The 17,050-nt window shown below is 34.5% G+C and overlaps 3 protein-coding genes across 3 annotated transcripts; 2 read left to right on the forward strand and 1 right to left on the reverse strand.

Moving 5' to 3' along the window:
* The first annotated feature begins 3,175 nt into the window (after positions 1 to 3,175).
* Positions 3,176 to 4,103, forward strand: LOC106328847 (RING-H2 finger protein ATL77-like). The gene has a single exon (XM_013767375.1). The coding sequence runs from the start codon at positions 3,241 to 3,243 to the stop codon at positions 3,904 to 3,906; it is 666 nt and encodes a 221-aa protein (XP_013622829.1). The 5' UTR covers positions 3,176 to 3,240; the 3' UTR covers positions 3,907 to 4,103.
* A 6,508-nt stretch (positions 4,104 to 10,611) lies between these two features.
* Positions 10,612 to 13,050, forward strand: LOC106335269 (actin-2-like). Its single transcript, XM_013773747.1, has 4 exons — positions 10,612 to 10,810; positions 11,458 to 11,527; positions 11,608 to 12,615; positions 12,701 to 13,050. Exons 2-4 carry the CDS (start codon positions 11,468 to 11,470, stop codon positions 12,764 to 12,766), a joined length of 1,134 nt encoding a protein of 377 aa, XP_013629201.1. The 5' UTR covers positions 10,612 to 10,810; positions 11,458 to 11,467; the 3' UTR covers positions 12,767 to 13,050.
* Positions 13,051 to 13,552: 502 nt separating this feature from the next.
* LOC106332632 (putative proline-rich receptor-like protein kinase PERK6) lies at positions 13,553 to 16,902 on the reverse strand. Its single transcript, XM_013771114.1, has 7 exons — positions 16,096 to 16,902; positions 14,891 to 15,523; positions 14,733 to 14,803; positions 14,584 to 14,660; positions 14,353 to 14,497; positions 14,110 to 14,271; positions 13,553 to 14,024 (listed from the first exon to the last, which is right to left on the reverse strand). Exons 1-7 carry the CDS (start codon positions 16,835 to 16,837, stop codon positions 13,734 to 13,736), a joined length of 2,121 nt encoding a protein of 706 aa, XP_013626568.1. The 5' UTR covers positions 16,838 to 16,902; the 3' UTR covers positions 13,553 to 13,733.
* Positions 16,903 to 17,050: the final 148 nt, after the last annotated feature.

Consider the following 17,050-nt stretch of genomic DNA (forward strand, 5'->3'; position numbering starts at 1 on the left):
TTTTTTTTTTTTTTTTTTTTTTTTTAATCTCTCCATCGTTCTTGTGTAATCGTCTATCATATGATTATATCCGAATTCTATAACTTATCATTAGTCTACGTGACATGCAAAATATTTCCCTTGATGCACCTAGTACCGGAGAGATGAATCTATATCTCGTAACTATCTCATCACTCATCAGTCATTCATTAAAATAATTAAAGAGGCAAATAAATTTGAGATAAGCAAGGATAGAAAGCTTAAGTATCCCACTTGTGTTTTCTTAGGGGGTGCTCTATCCATCTCCACAACCACATATTTCAGTTGTATCTATCTCCAAATCTCTGTCTAGAATTGAATATTCAACATGTCATATGTACACACTAAAACCTCTTTTTAGTTAGGATTTTTTCTTTTTTTTTCTTTTTCAGTTAGAAAAATATGAATACTCACTCTAAGATTACTATGTTGATTAAGAGGAATATTCATTTACATATGATCTTGATTTAAATATATATTAGAGACTAAATGATCAATACATATATTTTTGATTAATTTAAAAAATAAATGATTTATGCATATTAACTTCTTCAATTTTGGAGTGGAAATGAATCCCATCAAAGTAAATATGATTATCAGTCAGAGTTGATGAAGCTTCGAACTTCTTAATACCGCAAATGAATAGTATCAAATATCGATTTTCACATTATTATTTTTGATCAAATATCGATTTTCTTATATTTTAAATCATGCTATATGGATGGTAATAATCGAATATACGTTCGACATATCAATAGGAACGATGACTCTCTGGAGGTTGGAGAATTGTGTATGAGTTATATAATTACATAAAAACGATGAAACGAAATCATTCATTAAAAGCAACTAAACATGGCACCATAGATTAAGGTTAGAGAAGATTGTGCGACGCAAAAGACAAAACCAAAATCCAGACGATAACGTTTGTGGAGTAGAATCGAAAGGTGGCTATAGAGCAGATTACATCTGTTTTGTTTCCTTGGCTTTTCGGAGAACGAATAAATATTAATATAACTAAATAATTCAGCAAAAGTTTCAAAATATATGCAGACAAGTTTATCGTTTAGATCTTGGAAAATCATTACACTATCAAAAACGATTTTGCATATATTACCTGTAAAGAGTAAAGCGATATGAAATGAAAAGAACATTTGTCTAAACAACCAACATAGAAGGGATGAGGTAGCTCGTTTGGTAAAGATTTTGGGGGCCAATTGTCATGCTTCCGGTTCGACGCCAGGCGGAGAGGAACTGCCCATCTTGTCATCAAATGCGGTACTGGGTGTTGAGCTTTGTTCCCAACCCAGGTAAAGTCCTCCCGGATGAAGTGGACCGCTGTCTAACCGGGTCCAGAAAAATGATCCATGTAAGTGGAGAACCCCTTAATTATCAAAAAAAAAAAAAAAAAAAAAAAATCTATCTTTTTATCGTCCACTATAAGCAATCATAATTCTATTTGAACAAAACTTACGTGAACTTTTAAATTCAGTACACCTTTACGACCAATCAAAGTAACACATAGATTAATTAATTAAAAAATATTAAATTAAATAAAAATAGCTAAAAAAATAAAAACGCTAATTTTAACGACGCTAACGCTTCCAGCGAAACCCTAAACCCTAAATCTTAAATTCTAAACCCTATACCCTAAATTTTAAACTCAAATTTAAATCCTTAAACCCAAACCCTATATCCTAAACCCTAATCCTAGATCTTAAATCCAAATTATATACTTTAAACCCCAAAATAGACTATAAACCTAAACCTAAAATCCTAGATCCAAGTCTTAGACCCTAGATCCAAGTCTTAGACCCTTACCCCAAACGCTATAGCATCTAAGTTTGGGGTTTGGATTTAAGGTTTACCGTTTGGGTTTTAGGTCTAGGATTTGGGTTTAGGGTATAGGTTTTGGATTTAGGATTTACCGTTTGGACTTATGGTTAAGGTTTAGGGTTTAGGGTATATAATTTGGGTTTAAAGTTTACGGTTTGGGTTTAGGGTCTATGACTTGGGTTTAGGATATAGAGTTTAGGTTTATAGTCTAGTTTTTGGGTTTAAGGTATATAATTTGAGTTTAGAGTCTAGGATTAGGGTATAGGGTATATGGTTTGGGTTTAGGGGTTTGGATTTGGGTTTAGAATTTAGGGTGTATGGTTTAGAATTTAAGATTTAGTGTTTAGGGTTTAGCTGAAAGCGTTAGCGTCATTAAAATTAACGTTTTTATCTTTTGTAGTTATTTTTTATTTAATTTAATGTTTTTTAATTAATAATTTATGTGTCACTTTGATTGGTTTTAAAGGGTGACGTGAATTTAAAGGTTAACTAAGTTGTGTCCATTCTATTTTTACATATATAGTAATTTCAATGACTTTACTCGCAATCATTTCCAAATTGGGAAATTTACTCAAGACAGTAAAATATGACAAGAAAAATGAATAAACTTTCTATTATTTAAAAAGTATTTTGTATTTTGATATTTTAAATAAATAAAGAGAATTATGAAGCGACATAAGACATGGAAAGAGAAGCACAATAATTCAGAGAATTTATAAAAGCAACAAAACCCAACACTTCTTTACAACTTTCCACACCATCATAATAGAGATACAACAACTTCCCTTGATTAATGCAAGAATGATATAATAATATACTCCCTCCGGATACGAACTAAGATACTAAGATGTTCTATATTTTTATTTTTGTATACAAATGTATGATGTTTTGAGATATAATTAATGCATTTATTTTTAAAATTTAAACATAAATTAAAAAATAAAATTATGAGTGGTAAAACTTTATTGATATAAGCAAAAAGTAACAATTAAAATAGTATATTTATTATTTTTAATATGTGTGTAAAACCTTAAATATCTTATATTTAAATCTAGAGGGAGTATTATCAATTGTTATATTTCTAAAACTAAATGATTGTTCTTACAAAAGCATTTTGTAATTGGAAAAGATATTGATGGAGGCACAATCTGTACACATGGGGACTCATGGAAAAGGATAAGCTCTTTCTGGGTCCCAAAGTCCTCATCTCATTTCAAGAGATAGAGAAGGAATTTTCCATAACCAACAATTAATTATCTCTAAAATATATAATTCCTGTAGTCCTCCACTAACTAAGTATCATTAAAGCTATATATAAACAACAATTTCAATCATTCAAGGGGAAAAAACAACATAAGAGAAACCAAAGCAAAAGAAAAAAGAGTAAAGATGTCTTCAGATTACTCACCTTCTTCATCTCACCAAGAATATTCTATCAACAGCTTCCTCTCAAGAAAATTGCTTCAGCAACTTCCTTTCCATCACAACATACAGCAACAACAACAAGCTCAAGGACCAGACAAGACCAACTTGAGGGGCAACATTCTCCTGCTTCTCTCTATCCTTGTCTGCGGCATCATCTGCTCACTAGGGATGCATTACATAATCCGTTGCGCGTTTAGACGTTCCACGAGTTTCATGATCTCTGATCCCATCTCAATCCCGTCCACGCCACGAGGCTCAGCAGCAGCAAACAAAGGCATCAAGAAGAAAGTTCTCAAGATGTTCCCGGTAGTGACTTACTCGCCTGAGATGAACTTGTCAGGGGTCGGCGAAGAGTGTGTCATTTGCTTGTCTGATTTTGTTGCTGGAGAACAGATAAGGCTGCTTCCTAAGTGCAACCATGGGTTCCACGTTCGTTGTATCGACAAGTGGCTTACACAACATATGACTTGTCCGAAATGCAGACACTGTCTGGTTGATACATGTCAAAAAATCTTAGGAGAGTGCGATGAAGCTGAAGAGGTTGCAGCAACACCAAGGGAGAGCATAGATGTTAGAATTGATCCTCTAGAACCTGAAGCAAGAGCCAACACTTTCAGAGAAAGCAGCTAGAGAGTATGTGCCAATAAACAACTAGATTTTCAAGATTTTAGTTCTTCAACAAGATTGGAACATAGTTTATGTCCCTAGCCAGTAGGATTCCAAAATCAAACACAATGGAGCTTTTGTTTGTTTTTCTTTTTGCCCTAATGTTCAAAATGTACAGAGAATATACCTTAAGCTTTCCATGGCATCATAACTTCATCAGACTTTTCTGTGCTATGGGTGGTATATGACTATTTACAAATAGCAATACTCACATCCAAGGCTAATAATAGAAACCGTCATCTCGGAGGAAAGTTTGATAAACACTTTCCATAGAATTCCTCTGCATTTCCATATCACAAACACTGAAGACGACTAAGTAACCACTACTTTTGAAGGTCGTAAAAGAAATGGTTTCAATGAAGCTCAGAGAGACCAAGGTATTGCATGAAGAAGGCAAATCTTATAGAAATCAGCAGCTCTATGTGTCTGAAAATTTATATGGACTCAAGCCATAACAAGGTAAGACAAATACACCCAAGTGAGTGGGTAAGAAATAGTCAAACATAAAAGCTACCTTGAGTAATACTTGTAATATATCAAGCAAGGCTCCAATTTAACAATGTGCTAGCAGTGTTACAAACTTTATAAGAAGAACCTAACTTAAGGATTAACGAGAAACTGATAAATAGTGCAGTCAATGTGTATAGTGTTCAATTAGACACAAAGAGCTGCTGATTTCTTTAAGATTTGCCTTCTTCATGCAACACCTTGGTCCAATGGTAGCTGTGAAAAAGCAAGTTGTAAATAGTAACATAGAGCTTTAAGCAAAGCCTCCTTGCTGGACCAAAAACTTCAATCATAAGCTTTTCAACTTCTTGGAGTATAAGTGTATAACTGATACTAGAGGTTCGATACAGATAATCCAGAAACATGTAAATAAAAAATGAAAAAACTCTGTCGACATCCTGATGCTCTTTCTTTAATCTATTTCACATCTTGATGCTCTTTCTTTACTCCACTTCAATAATCACGAAGTACAAAGACTATCAAATCAAGAATGTCAACCTACGCATGCACGAATATCACATGGTACCCCAAGTAACATAAAGCAATAAAGGCAAAGTTAATCACTTTCATGAAGGGAAAACAAAATACCACTATCTGTTCGTACCAGCTACATGGAACCTCGTAGTGGCATAAACAAAAGAAGAAGACACATCATTTTCAGATAGGCTTGTCTAGTCTTTATGTAATTTTCAGAGTGGGACTGGTGCCAAAGGATATATCTCCCCTGCCTTGCATCAATTCGGAATACATAAAAATCCACCCCTAATCAATGCATTACTTGGATCTAAATCAAATATAATTAGTATAGATGGATGTCATTGCATAATTTAGTTGGCATCAAACATAAGATATACTAAGACGGAACAGAGAGAGATCAGTGACATGAGCCAAGACCCAAGAGGTTTATTATCTCAGTGCTGTCTCAAAGATTAGGGAAAGTTCACGGCTGCTCTAGCTAAAGAACATGTGTCCCTTTGAGCAACTCTTTAGGGATTTGATTTTCCAAATTTACTGCCACATGGTTTCCAGAGACAAGTTAGAGACTGAACCTAGACAAATCAGTAAATGGTATGAAAGGCCCACTCATCTTCAATAAGAAAGCACACTAAGATTATAAAAACTCAGTGGAGAATCCATATAAGATGCAGACTAATACATAAAAATAAAACGAAACACTAAAGGACTTTGTTAATTTCCCCAGCATATTCCAATAACCATAATTCAGAAAAAAAATCAATTAAAATCAGTTTGCAATTATATATCAGAAAGTATATATGAAACCTGTACGTTTTCATTATATATAGAACCTAGAACAAACCTAGAATATCTATCTATTACTTAAATCACCTACCACGTCAATGCCCCCATTTGCAGACGCTTATGAAGCATCTCACTCCTATACACACCATATGGGCTTTGATGCAAATGTTGTCATGGTCCTATCAGTCCTCTTATGCGCACTAGTTTGCTCCCTTGCACTGCTCTCTATTCTAAGATGAGCTTGCAGTTCGCTTGACCAATAGTCAACCACCATAGAGTCTAAATTAGAATGTGATCTGAGCATGAAAACCACCATAGTCAAAATCAGACGATAAAAAACAAGTGGTTTTTAATATTGAACTAATCATCTCCTATCTCCTATGTATTAATTGAAGATCATTTAAAAAATTGTAACCTTAAGTTTTGTACTAATTAAAAAGAGACACTCTGCTTAGTTGTCGCTTAATTAGGATGACAATTTAGCTTACATGGCAACTTAAAAATCAGCTGAAAAAAATGTTGGTCCAAATCCAATTATTAGGGAACATTATATTAACTTAAAATATAAGAAGCATGTATTTTTTCCTTACATAAAAGCTACGAAATTACCTAATATGATTAACATATATATGACAATTAATGACTATGAATAATACAGATTTGATAACAATTTTTTGCATCTTTCTTAATTTTTATTTAATTTTATATTATTAAGAAAATAAACAATCACATTAACCATATAATTTTTTATTATATGTTATATTTTGAAAATTTTAAAATGATTTTAAATTACAAAAATGAGGAAACCTTATATGTTATATTTCATATATGTTAAATTTTTTCTTATATGTTATATTTTGAATTTTTTAAAACGATTTTAAATTACAAAAATGCAAGTTTTCCTTAAGAATACGACTAAAAGCATTAAATTAAATGACATGTATCAATTCGATGGTTGATTGATCTGAAACCTTAACCATATGGAAGATAAATATAAAAAAAATTCAACTGTGAAAACAGTACTGTTCACATTTTTCAAGAATGTGTTCGGCGGAAAAAAATAAGGTTTTGTGTCATAATTTGTTTAATGTCCAATCCGATCAACCCATCTTATATATTAAAATAGAAGCCACAACCTTGATTCATGTGTGATTTTTTAAAAAAATGAACCTAATGGACATATTCCTAGAAAGTCATGTTACATTTAGGGGGCTGTATTCAATTGGGAGTTTTAGATGATTTGTGTCAAAATGACAAATCCACTGTTATTGAAACATGAATTTTAAAAACTCATTTAAAATCAAGTGTTATTGAACTTGACATTTTATAAAGTACTCTGAAATCCATTGTTATTGAAAATATTTTAAGTTGTGGAGTTTTAAAGTTTTCAAGTGATTTTAGAGTGTTTGGGTGAAGTTTCTTAGTTAAAAAAATAAAACTCAAATCCCATGGTTTTAGGTGATATTCTAGAGTGGTTTAACAAAAATCATTTTATTCTCTGCAATTTCTTAAAATCATCTAAAACCTCATTAAAAGTCAAATCACCTCAAATTTTAGATTGAATACACCCCTTTAATCTCTAATCTTATCATTTAAATTTTGGGTCTACCAGAAATTTTTATTGGGCTATCAATAATTGGATTTAAAGAATAGATGATCCATTGGATTTATAGATAGTATAAATTAAATAGATATAATTTATTGTAATACCATACCTCCATATGTTAAATATTTAAATATTTGTCGATGTTAACTTTTAAAATTATAAAGATTTTTTTAAAAAATAAAAAAAATTATATTATCTAACAATGATTAATCTTTACTATCTTAAACCGATGAAAACAAATTTTAAACTATATAGTTTATTTTAAAAATTAAACAAAAAGTAAATGTTTAATTATTTACTCGATAATATAAATCTATGAAGCGAAAAGTTTAATTTTTTAAAAACTTTTTAAATTTGTGAAATGTTACAATATCTTTGAATATGACAATAAAACAATATTTTACTAATCTTTATATATATAGTTACGATTTTAATAATGAAATAATAATCTGAAAATATATATATAGAAGAAGATACAAATACATGAACAATCTATTCAATGAAAAAAATATACCGTAAACTTATTATGTTATAAAAATTTATAGACACATATATATTATAATATATACTAATTTAGAATTGAAAACAAAATGTTTATATAAAAATAAATGAAAACAAAAGTCCGCGCGGTTGCGCGTGTCGAGATCTAGTGATATATTATTTATAGTTTAGTTCCAAAAATTGTAATGAAAATTGATCCGGTCAATCGGAAAGAAATTATATAATAACAACAAAAAAATATTATATATATATAAATAAAATGATCAAATATATAAAAACAATTTCGATAATATATAAAAATAAATTCATCCCGGTCTTATCTAGTACAAAAGTATAACGGTAGATAAAATAACAACCACTGTTAGTGTTGACAACCATTGAAAGAACTAAAACTACTGCTTCAGACCTTCCTCCAGAGGCACACGGTTTTCAAAACCCAACTAGAGACATGGACATATAGGATCGGAAAAAGAATATCACAAACATATAAGCCAACATCCATCCCTCCCTTCTTGTAAAGATCGTATTGAAACTCCCCAAGATCATATCTTGGGGCCAACAGATTTCAGTAGTCTTGGACTCTTGTGCGACTGGACCAGTAGTTGCCAGCTCGTTTTGAGCCTATTCACAAAGCCCAATAAAACAGTATTAATCATCATTTATTGCAGACAAAAAAAATACTAATTTGGTTTTATGGATTTGTTTCATATTTTCTGAATTGATTTCCCTTAATCATAAAGTTCATAACCACCGTAACCTGCCGGTGTAGTGTGTACATGATATTCAAGTCGTTCGTCTCGCCAAAAACAAATAATGGTTAGGTTCTTGATCTTATTATTGTCAAGTTTTGATCCCTGAAATAATTCACTAATTTCTCTTCAAATAATAATTCACCAACTTTAATAATTGGACTATGTCGTTCATTTTTTAATAGTACATCAGACCTCAAAACAGAGAAAATCAGTTTATTTATTTAATTGTGGCATCATCTCTAGTTTGTTTGTTTGTTTACACCATAATTTCTTGTTCAATTATTTATTTATATATTTTAATGTTTATGTTTTGTTAATAAACTAATGATTGTATATATTAGCAAAACAAATTTTATATTACATTATTGGACGATGAATGCTTCATGCTCGTATCCTTTTCTTTCAAAAACTCTATTTTTAGCACACTTACAAATTCAGGCTACTGTCTAACAATATTAATATAAAGTATAATATCACCGAGAACAATATATTGATAGAGTAAAACTGGAACTTCATGGTTGAAAAAAAAACTTTATACCAAAAATCTATACTATTTTTGATGAAGTTGCTAGCTATGATCCATTTGATTTTTATTACATTTAGGGCTTAAATCATATGAATTTAGAGGTAACAAATCCATAATTTAAAAAAAAGCAAAAAAGCTTTATGGGTGGATTGTGGTGTGCCACTACTAGTAAAGTTGAGAGGGAGAAAAAGCTAGATCTCTAGGATAAATTAATTACATTCTAAATCCAGGAAAAATAACCTTAATTGACTTTTCTCTAACAAAAAGACATGAACGTGGCCTGCCATATATATGGAACTTTATAATATAAAACTTGAACATGGCCTGCCTCATATAATAAATAGTGAGAATCAAATGTAATCATACTAGTAGCGATGAAAATCAGAAGTAGTTTCGTAATGATGGGCACAACGTTTTCGTAGGTGCCAGCTTAACCTTCCCACATTCTTTTCCCAATTCGATTGTACTCGGCACGTGCGATTCAAGTTGATCAAAAAGTTGACTTTTAATTTTCATCTCTTAACAAGAAATAAGAGTATGCATCATAGTTGTTCTTATTTTTTGGGGTTGAACATGATCAGGTTTGTAGCGTCATTGCTAATATTTTAACTTGCTATTTCCCAAGATGATTTGATATTTATAACTATCAATCTATCATATACTCGGCTTGTAACCTAGCTAACTAGGTGGGGTTCAATACATGTACTCGGTTTCTCCTTTCGTAGCCTAACTAGGTGGTCACCATTCACCACTTTTATTAAATCAAATCCATAATTTCGAAGTGCATGTGCTTAAATCTATTCCAGGATATGAAAGCTAAGAACGACTGAAAGCCCATGCACATTATTTATATCATGCAAGAGAGTTTTGAGTTAGAAGTACATGGCACAAGAAAAATGGCTAGACTCAATGTAATGGTGTCTCAACTCAACTCAACTCAACTCAACATATACCTATATTATTATATGTTATATACGAAAGATCAAGTTATACAAAATAGCAATATTAATCCACAACTACTTTGACGACTTAGTAGCCACTATTTAATACATTAATCACGAATACGATGGAATATTAATAATAATCGACATATAACACATCATGAAAATCACATTCTTTCACGGTCTGATCTATTACTTATTCCTACTTTAAATGATTCAACACGATTCTAATCCTAATAGAAAATGAAATTATAATAAAGTTGAATTTTGTGAAAATCTAAATTGAACAAGCCAACCACGACTATCGTTGCCTCTATTGACTCGGTTAAAAAAATTTCAAAAAAAAAACACTATCTAATAGTATTAAAAAAAAGTGGAGCTGTCATTTTACGCTGAGCCGATCACAGACAAAGCCATCTCAGCAAAAACAAATTAGGCTTTAATTAATCCAACGGCTGATATCATTAATTAATTTTAAAAGGGAGAATTAAACAGTAAAGGCTGTCTGACAGCCAGGTCACGTTATCTTTTCCTGTGGTCGATATGATTCGTCTCTGTCGATTATTATTATTTTTTAATTTGAAAGGCGGAAAAGAAAGATAAAGCCGCCTATATAAATTCAACTCATTTCTCCTTCTTTGAATCGTCTCGTCGTCCTCACAGTTTCATCGGCCGTTGACTATTTCCGGCGGGAAGAGAGAGAGAGAGAGAGAGAGAGATCGGAATCGTATCGGTTTCTTGTTCTTATTTCTTCTTCGGATCTTTCTCGTCCAAGGTAAAGAAAACTTTCTATGTTGGATCTATACGTTGTTATGAGCCTCGTAGAGATCTGGAATTGATTAGATTTGGATCTACGAGCTACTAATCCGGAGAATCAAGTTCAGTTGACCGATCATCTTTAGCTCGATTAGTGATCTTGGATCTCAATAGTGATAGAGAGATCCGTATTCAGATTCACTGTTTTGTGCAGATGATTGTTAGAATAGAGATCTGAACTGTTAAGGGGTTAGATGAAGCTTGAGCAGTAGAAGCTAAACATGAACCGTCACGTTTTGTGTTATTGAAGTTGCAAGATTACCTTATCGATTTTGGGATTTTGTAGTCTCATACATTCAATATAGAAAGCTATTCTCAGAGATATATTTCTATGTATTTTAATTGATTTGTAAATCTTTAACTAAAATTTACTTATTTATAAATCTGATATTTTAGTTAATATTTATGATGTTTTAACGGATGTTTTAACTCGAATTTAATTTTTTTTTTTTTGTATTTTTAGCAAATAATTTTTTTTCCAAATATACTTAAATCCATTGTGAAATCAAATTCATTAATAAATCCACCTGATTTAAATTAGGATTTATAAATTATGATTTGATCTAATTTTATTTAACAGTATCCAACTCTTTTATGTTTTTGCAGCTTATAAAAAATGGCTGAAGCTGATGATATTCAACCTATCGTCTGTGACAATGGTACCGGAATGGTCAAGGTTAGTTACTTGTCTCTTTACTCTCTTTATCAGATCTTTGGAATGTTCTCTTTTGATGGCTTTGTATTTTCTGTGTGCAGGCTGGTTTTGCCGGTGATGATGCTCCCAGGGCTGTTTTCCCTAGTGTTGTTGGTAGGCCAAGGCATCATGGTGTCATGGTTGGGATGAACCAGAAGGACGCCTACGTTGGTGACGAAGCACAGTCCAAGAGAGGTATTCTCACCTTGAAGTACCCTATCGAGCATGGTGTTGTGAGCAACTGGGACGACATGGAGAAGATCTGGCATCACACTTTCTACAACGAGCTCCGTATTGCTCCTGAAGAACACCCGGTTCTTCTTACCGAGGCTCCTCTCAACCCAAAGGCCAACAGAGAGAAGATGACCCAGATCATGTTCGAAACCTTCAACTCTCCAGCTATGTATGTCGCTATCCAAGCTGTTCTCTCCCTCTACGCCAGTGGTCGTACTACTGGTATTGTGCTGGATTCTGGTGATGGTGTGTCTCACACTGTCCCAATCTACGAGGGTTTCTCTCTTCCACACGCCATCCTCCGTCTCGACCTTGCTGGTCGTGACCTCACTGATTACCTCATGAAGATCCTCACCGAGAGAGGTTACATGTTCACCACGACAGCAGAGCGGGAAATTGTAAGAGACATCAAGGAGAAGCTCTCCTTTGTCGCTGTCGACTACGAGCAGGAGATGGAGACTTCCAAAACCAGCTCCTCCATCGAGAAGAACTACGAGTTACCCGACGGGCAAGTGATCACCATCGGTGCCGAGAGATTCAGGTGCCCAGAGGTCCTGTTCCAGCCGTCGTTCGTGGGAATGGAAGCTGCTGGAATCCACGAGACGACTTACAACACGATCATGAAGTGTGACGTGGATATCAGGAAGGACTTGTACGGTAACATTGTGCTCAGTGGTGGAACCACTATGTTCTCTGGTATTGCGGACCGTATGAGCAAAGAGATCACAGCACTTGCACCAAGCAGCATGAAGATTAAGGTCGTTGCGCCTCCGGAGAGGAAGTACAGTGTCTGGATCGGTGGTTCCATTCTTGCTTCCCTCAGCACATTCCAGCAGGTAAATATTAAAATGATTATTCAATTTATCCATCTGCAGATTTAACTAAAGGTGCTGATTATTTTATATGGTTGTTCTTGAATAGATGTGGATCTCAAAGGCTGAGTATGATGAGGCAGGTCCAGGGATTGTTCACAGGAAATGTTTCTAAGCTCTTAAGGGAAAGGCTACAAGCTGGGTATTATGAATGGGATCAAAGTTTTTTTTTTTTTTTGTTTCTATTTGCTTCTCCATTTGTTTGTTTCATTTGCTTTCTTTTTTGTTATCGTTTCTATACACGTGTGTGTGACAAAACTCTCTGGGTTTTACTTTACGTCTGCGTTTCAAGAAACAGCTTTCGTTTTGCGTTTTAGTCCCATTGTTTTGTAGCTCGAGTGCCTCTGTTTTTCTGTAATTTCTTTTTCAAAAACTGGAAAGAAGAAGCTTGATATACTCTTTTTTGCATTTGTTAATATACGTATTGAATTGAGATATGATTTTATTGATTGTTGCCTTTAAAAGATCAAAAGGTGGACACTTTAAGATTGATTCAATCTGGGGTTGTTCACATCAAATGTCTCACTTGTGGAATCTGAAGTTAGAAAAGATGAGCAGATACTCCCTGTTCCTTAATATTACATATTCTAGGGAAAAAAATTTGTTTTAAAAAGATCTATTTTTTACATTTTCAAAACATGTTTTATTAACTAATTGCAAATTTCAAAAAACTTAATTGCACTTATTGAATTGTTATTACTTATTAGCTTAAAATTATGAAACAAAGATAAACAAAAAAATATGCAAATTTAATGTGTTTTATTAAAATGTGTGAAAAATCTAGAATATGTAACATTAAATAACAGAAGGAAACACAAAAAAAATATGTAAATTTAATGTGTTTTATTAAAATATGTGAAAAATCTAGAATATGTAACATAAAAAACGAGAAGGAGTACATTTTAGCATTAATAATCAGTTAAATCACAATCAAAAGTTTTAATTTTTTCTCCACAAAACAGAAACATACAGACACAAACACAAATGTAGCCAACGGTCAGAATCTGACATAAAACAAGAGTTGTAAAACAATGTCACAGGAAACAGAACACAGCGAAGTTGATTTGTTTTGAAACTAACAGCTAAATCAAAGCAATTGTTTTGTTGTTTTTGTTAGCTCCTCCACTTCCTCCTCCTGTATGAATCTCCTCACTGCTAGAGGAAGACGGGTCAAGCCCGTACTCACTCGTGTTCCCATACTCACTGGTTGCACCGTACTCATGGCTATCCATCGCCACTTTCCTGAACTTCCTCATATCCGCACTGTAAGTGCTCGAGTCATAGTCCGAGCTCGATCCCCTCCCTAAGCTCTGTCCAGGTTTCACTTCGTTTAGATCCTCCAGCGATGCATCTCCCTCCAGAGCCCGCACAATCTATTTAGAATCATTGAGCAACTCATTACATTTGCTTTGGAGTGGGCCCATTAGTGATATAGTTCATTTTTATGTAAAGACTTACTTGGCTCATCTTAGGCCTGCGTCTAGCTGAGTGTCTGATGGCTGCAGCGGCACAAGCCACCATTCGAGCCATCTCATAAGGCTCGTATTGGCCCTCGAGCCGTGGATCAACTAGTTCACTGTAGTCGCCATCTTGAGCTGCGTTTAAGCATAAGGGCCTTGCCTGTGTAAGAAAGTAAAATAGTTTTTAATAGATCATTTACTTATGCCACAAAGGTTATAACATATAATATGTAGTACTGACCCAGTCGACCAAGCTGTCTTCCATTTCACCAGTGAGATCAACAGGTCTGCGTCCGGTTATGAGCTCAAGAAGCATCACTCCAAAGGAGAAAACATCTGATCTGTCTGTTAGTTTCCCGCTTGACGCATACTCTGGAGCCAAGTACCTGTCATTTGATTCAGAATACGAGATTAATTCTTGATTAGAAATCAAGAACAGCTTTCATCAGTTAGTTTCACGTTTCTTTATTACCCAAAAGTTCCCATGATACGAGTGGACACATGTGTAACGTTGTCTTGAGATAGCTTCGCTAACCCGAAGTCTGCAACCTGAAAGCATAAGCCAGTCCAGTTATCAAGACACACCAAAAGAATCTGAAAGCATTGTGAAAGCAAACCTACCTTGGCTTCAAAGGATTCATCAAGAAGAATGTTTGAAGCTTTGATGTCTCTATGAATGATTTTTGGATGACCTGATTACATCAAATTCAAGAAAATGATCACATCTCTAGTTAAACCTCAATAGAATCAAATAATTAAGATTTTTGTTTTTGACTCACAATCTTCATGTAAGTAAGCAAGTCCTTTAGCTGATCCCAAAGCAATCCTGAGCCTTGTAGGCCAATCAAGAACATTACCACTTTTACCATGGAGATGAAACTCAAGTGTGTCATTAGGCAAGAACTCATAAACCAACAACATCTTCTGTCCTTCCGCAATACAATAACCAACAAGAGACACAAGAAACCGATGGTGAACTCGACTAATGATGTCCACCTCTGCCTGAAACTCTCGCTCTCCTTGTCCGCTTCCCGCTTTAAGGCTCTTCACAGCGATCTCTTTCCCGTTGGGAAGTATCCCCTTGTGAACGTACCCGAACCCGCCTTGCCCTAACAGTCTTGCTTGAGAGAAGTTTTGAGTTGCTGCAGCTAGCTCCTCGTAGGTGAATGTGCTCTGGTTGAAACCTAGAGCCACTGAAGGGTGAGGCGGTGGTAGAGCCGGACCATATGGACCTGAGTATATTTCGCTGCTGTTTCCATTGTTTATGCCGCCTGAAACTGGCTGTGCTGGTGGTGGCGGCGGTGAATTCATCCAGTTATTGTTACTGTTTGATCCGGGGTGTTGATGAGACAAGTTCATAACGTGATCGCTTTGGTTATTGTAATGTTGTTGCTGTTGTTGGTATTGATCACCTATCAACAAAGCAGAGACTTTGTTTAAACCTTGTTTCTTGGATGACAAGTAATGGAGTTTTCACAAAATGTAGATATATTCACAAACATCTGCTTGGTTAAATGATTATGAAAATCCAAAACTTTTGAAATGTGGTTTGAAGGTAAGAAGATTTGATTGAGTTAGGTTATTAATTCAGTTATCTTGACATACAAGAAATGGCTCTAAGACATAAACTAGGTTAGGGTTAGGTTTAAGATTGATGACTTGGTGTTTGACCATTTATCTTTTACCTTTGCATGTGGCTAAACCATTGCTTGCGTAGTACGGCATTTGTTTAACCTTGTTTCTTGGATTACAAGAACATCTAATGGGGTTTTCCACAAATATACAAAATATTCAAAAAATCAAAGGCTTGGTCAAAAGATTATGAAACTCCTAAAGTTTGAAATGTGGTTTGAAGGTAAGAAGATTTCATTGTGTTAGGTTATTATTCTTGGCACACAAGAAATGGTTCTAAAACGGAAACTAGGCTAGGCTTAGGGTTAGGGATAAGGTTTGTGACTTGGTGTTTGACCATTTATGTTTTTACCTTTGCCTGTAGCGTAACCATTGCTTGAATAGTACGGCATTTGATTCTTTTTTTTCTTCTTGCGACAGCAACAGACGCAGAACAAGATCATAACAAGAAGCAACAATCCAGCACCAGACGCAATTCCTATGATAGCACCCGTGTTCGATGCATCGCCACCACCGCTTGATCTAGGCGGAGCCAGGGATCTCGGTGGCGACGGAGAGTTACGGTCGGAGTTTCTTGAAGGAGGAGCAGGCGAATGATTGTTGCTTCCTCCGCCGTTGTTTCCGTTGTTATTATTCCCATTGTTGTTATTACCATTGTTGCCATTATTGCTGTTATTACCATTGTTTCCATTATTGCTGTTATTACCATTGTTGCCATTACTGTTGTTATTACCATTGTTGTTGTTGTTGCCATCATTGTTTCCACCATTGTTTCCATCATTGTTTCCACCATTGTTGCCATCATTGTTATTGTTACCATTGCTGTTGTTGTTGTCATTGTTTCCACCGTTGTTGTTGTTGTTGTTATTGTTTTCTTGTTGTGGCGATGGTGGAGGTTGTGAGTCTGAAGAAGGAGGTGGAGGAGAGGATGAGGAATTATCTGGCGGAGGAGGAGCTGGTGGTGAAGATGAAGGAGAGGAGGAGGAGGAGGAGTCAGGAGACGGAGGAGATTGCTGTTGAGTGTTGTCGGGGGAGGAAGGAGATGGAGGTGTAGGAGACGGCGGTGAATTCTCCGGGGACTGCCCCTCCGCCATAATCTCTTTTGGGTGTTTTTTCTTCTTCTTCTTTTATTTATTTTCCTGAAGCTCTCTCCTTAAGATTTTCTTAAAGAGAGAGAGGTTCAAAACCTCTTTCTGTATTCCAAGTTCTATTTTTAAAGAGTCATGTCATTTTTTGTTCTGAATTGCTGATTTCTTCTTTTGTAGGGTCTATATTTGGTTACTAATACAGCCATGCAAATTATGCAA

Source organism: Brassica oleracea, chromosome C3 (genome assembly GCF_000695525.1).
Source record: "Brassica oleracea var. oleracea cultivar TO1000 chromosome C3, BOL, whole genome shotgun sequence".
Lineage (NCBI taxonomy): Eukaryota > Viridiplantae > Streptophyta > Magnoliopsida > Brassicales > Brassicaceae > Brassica > Brassica oleracea.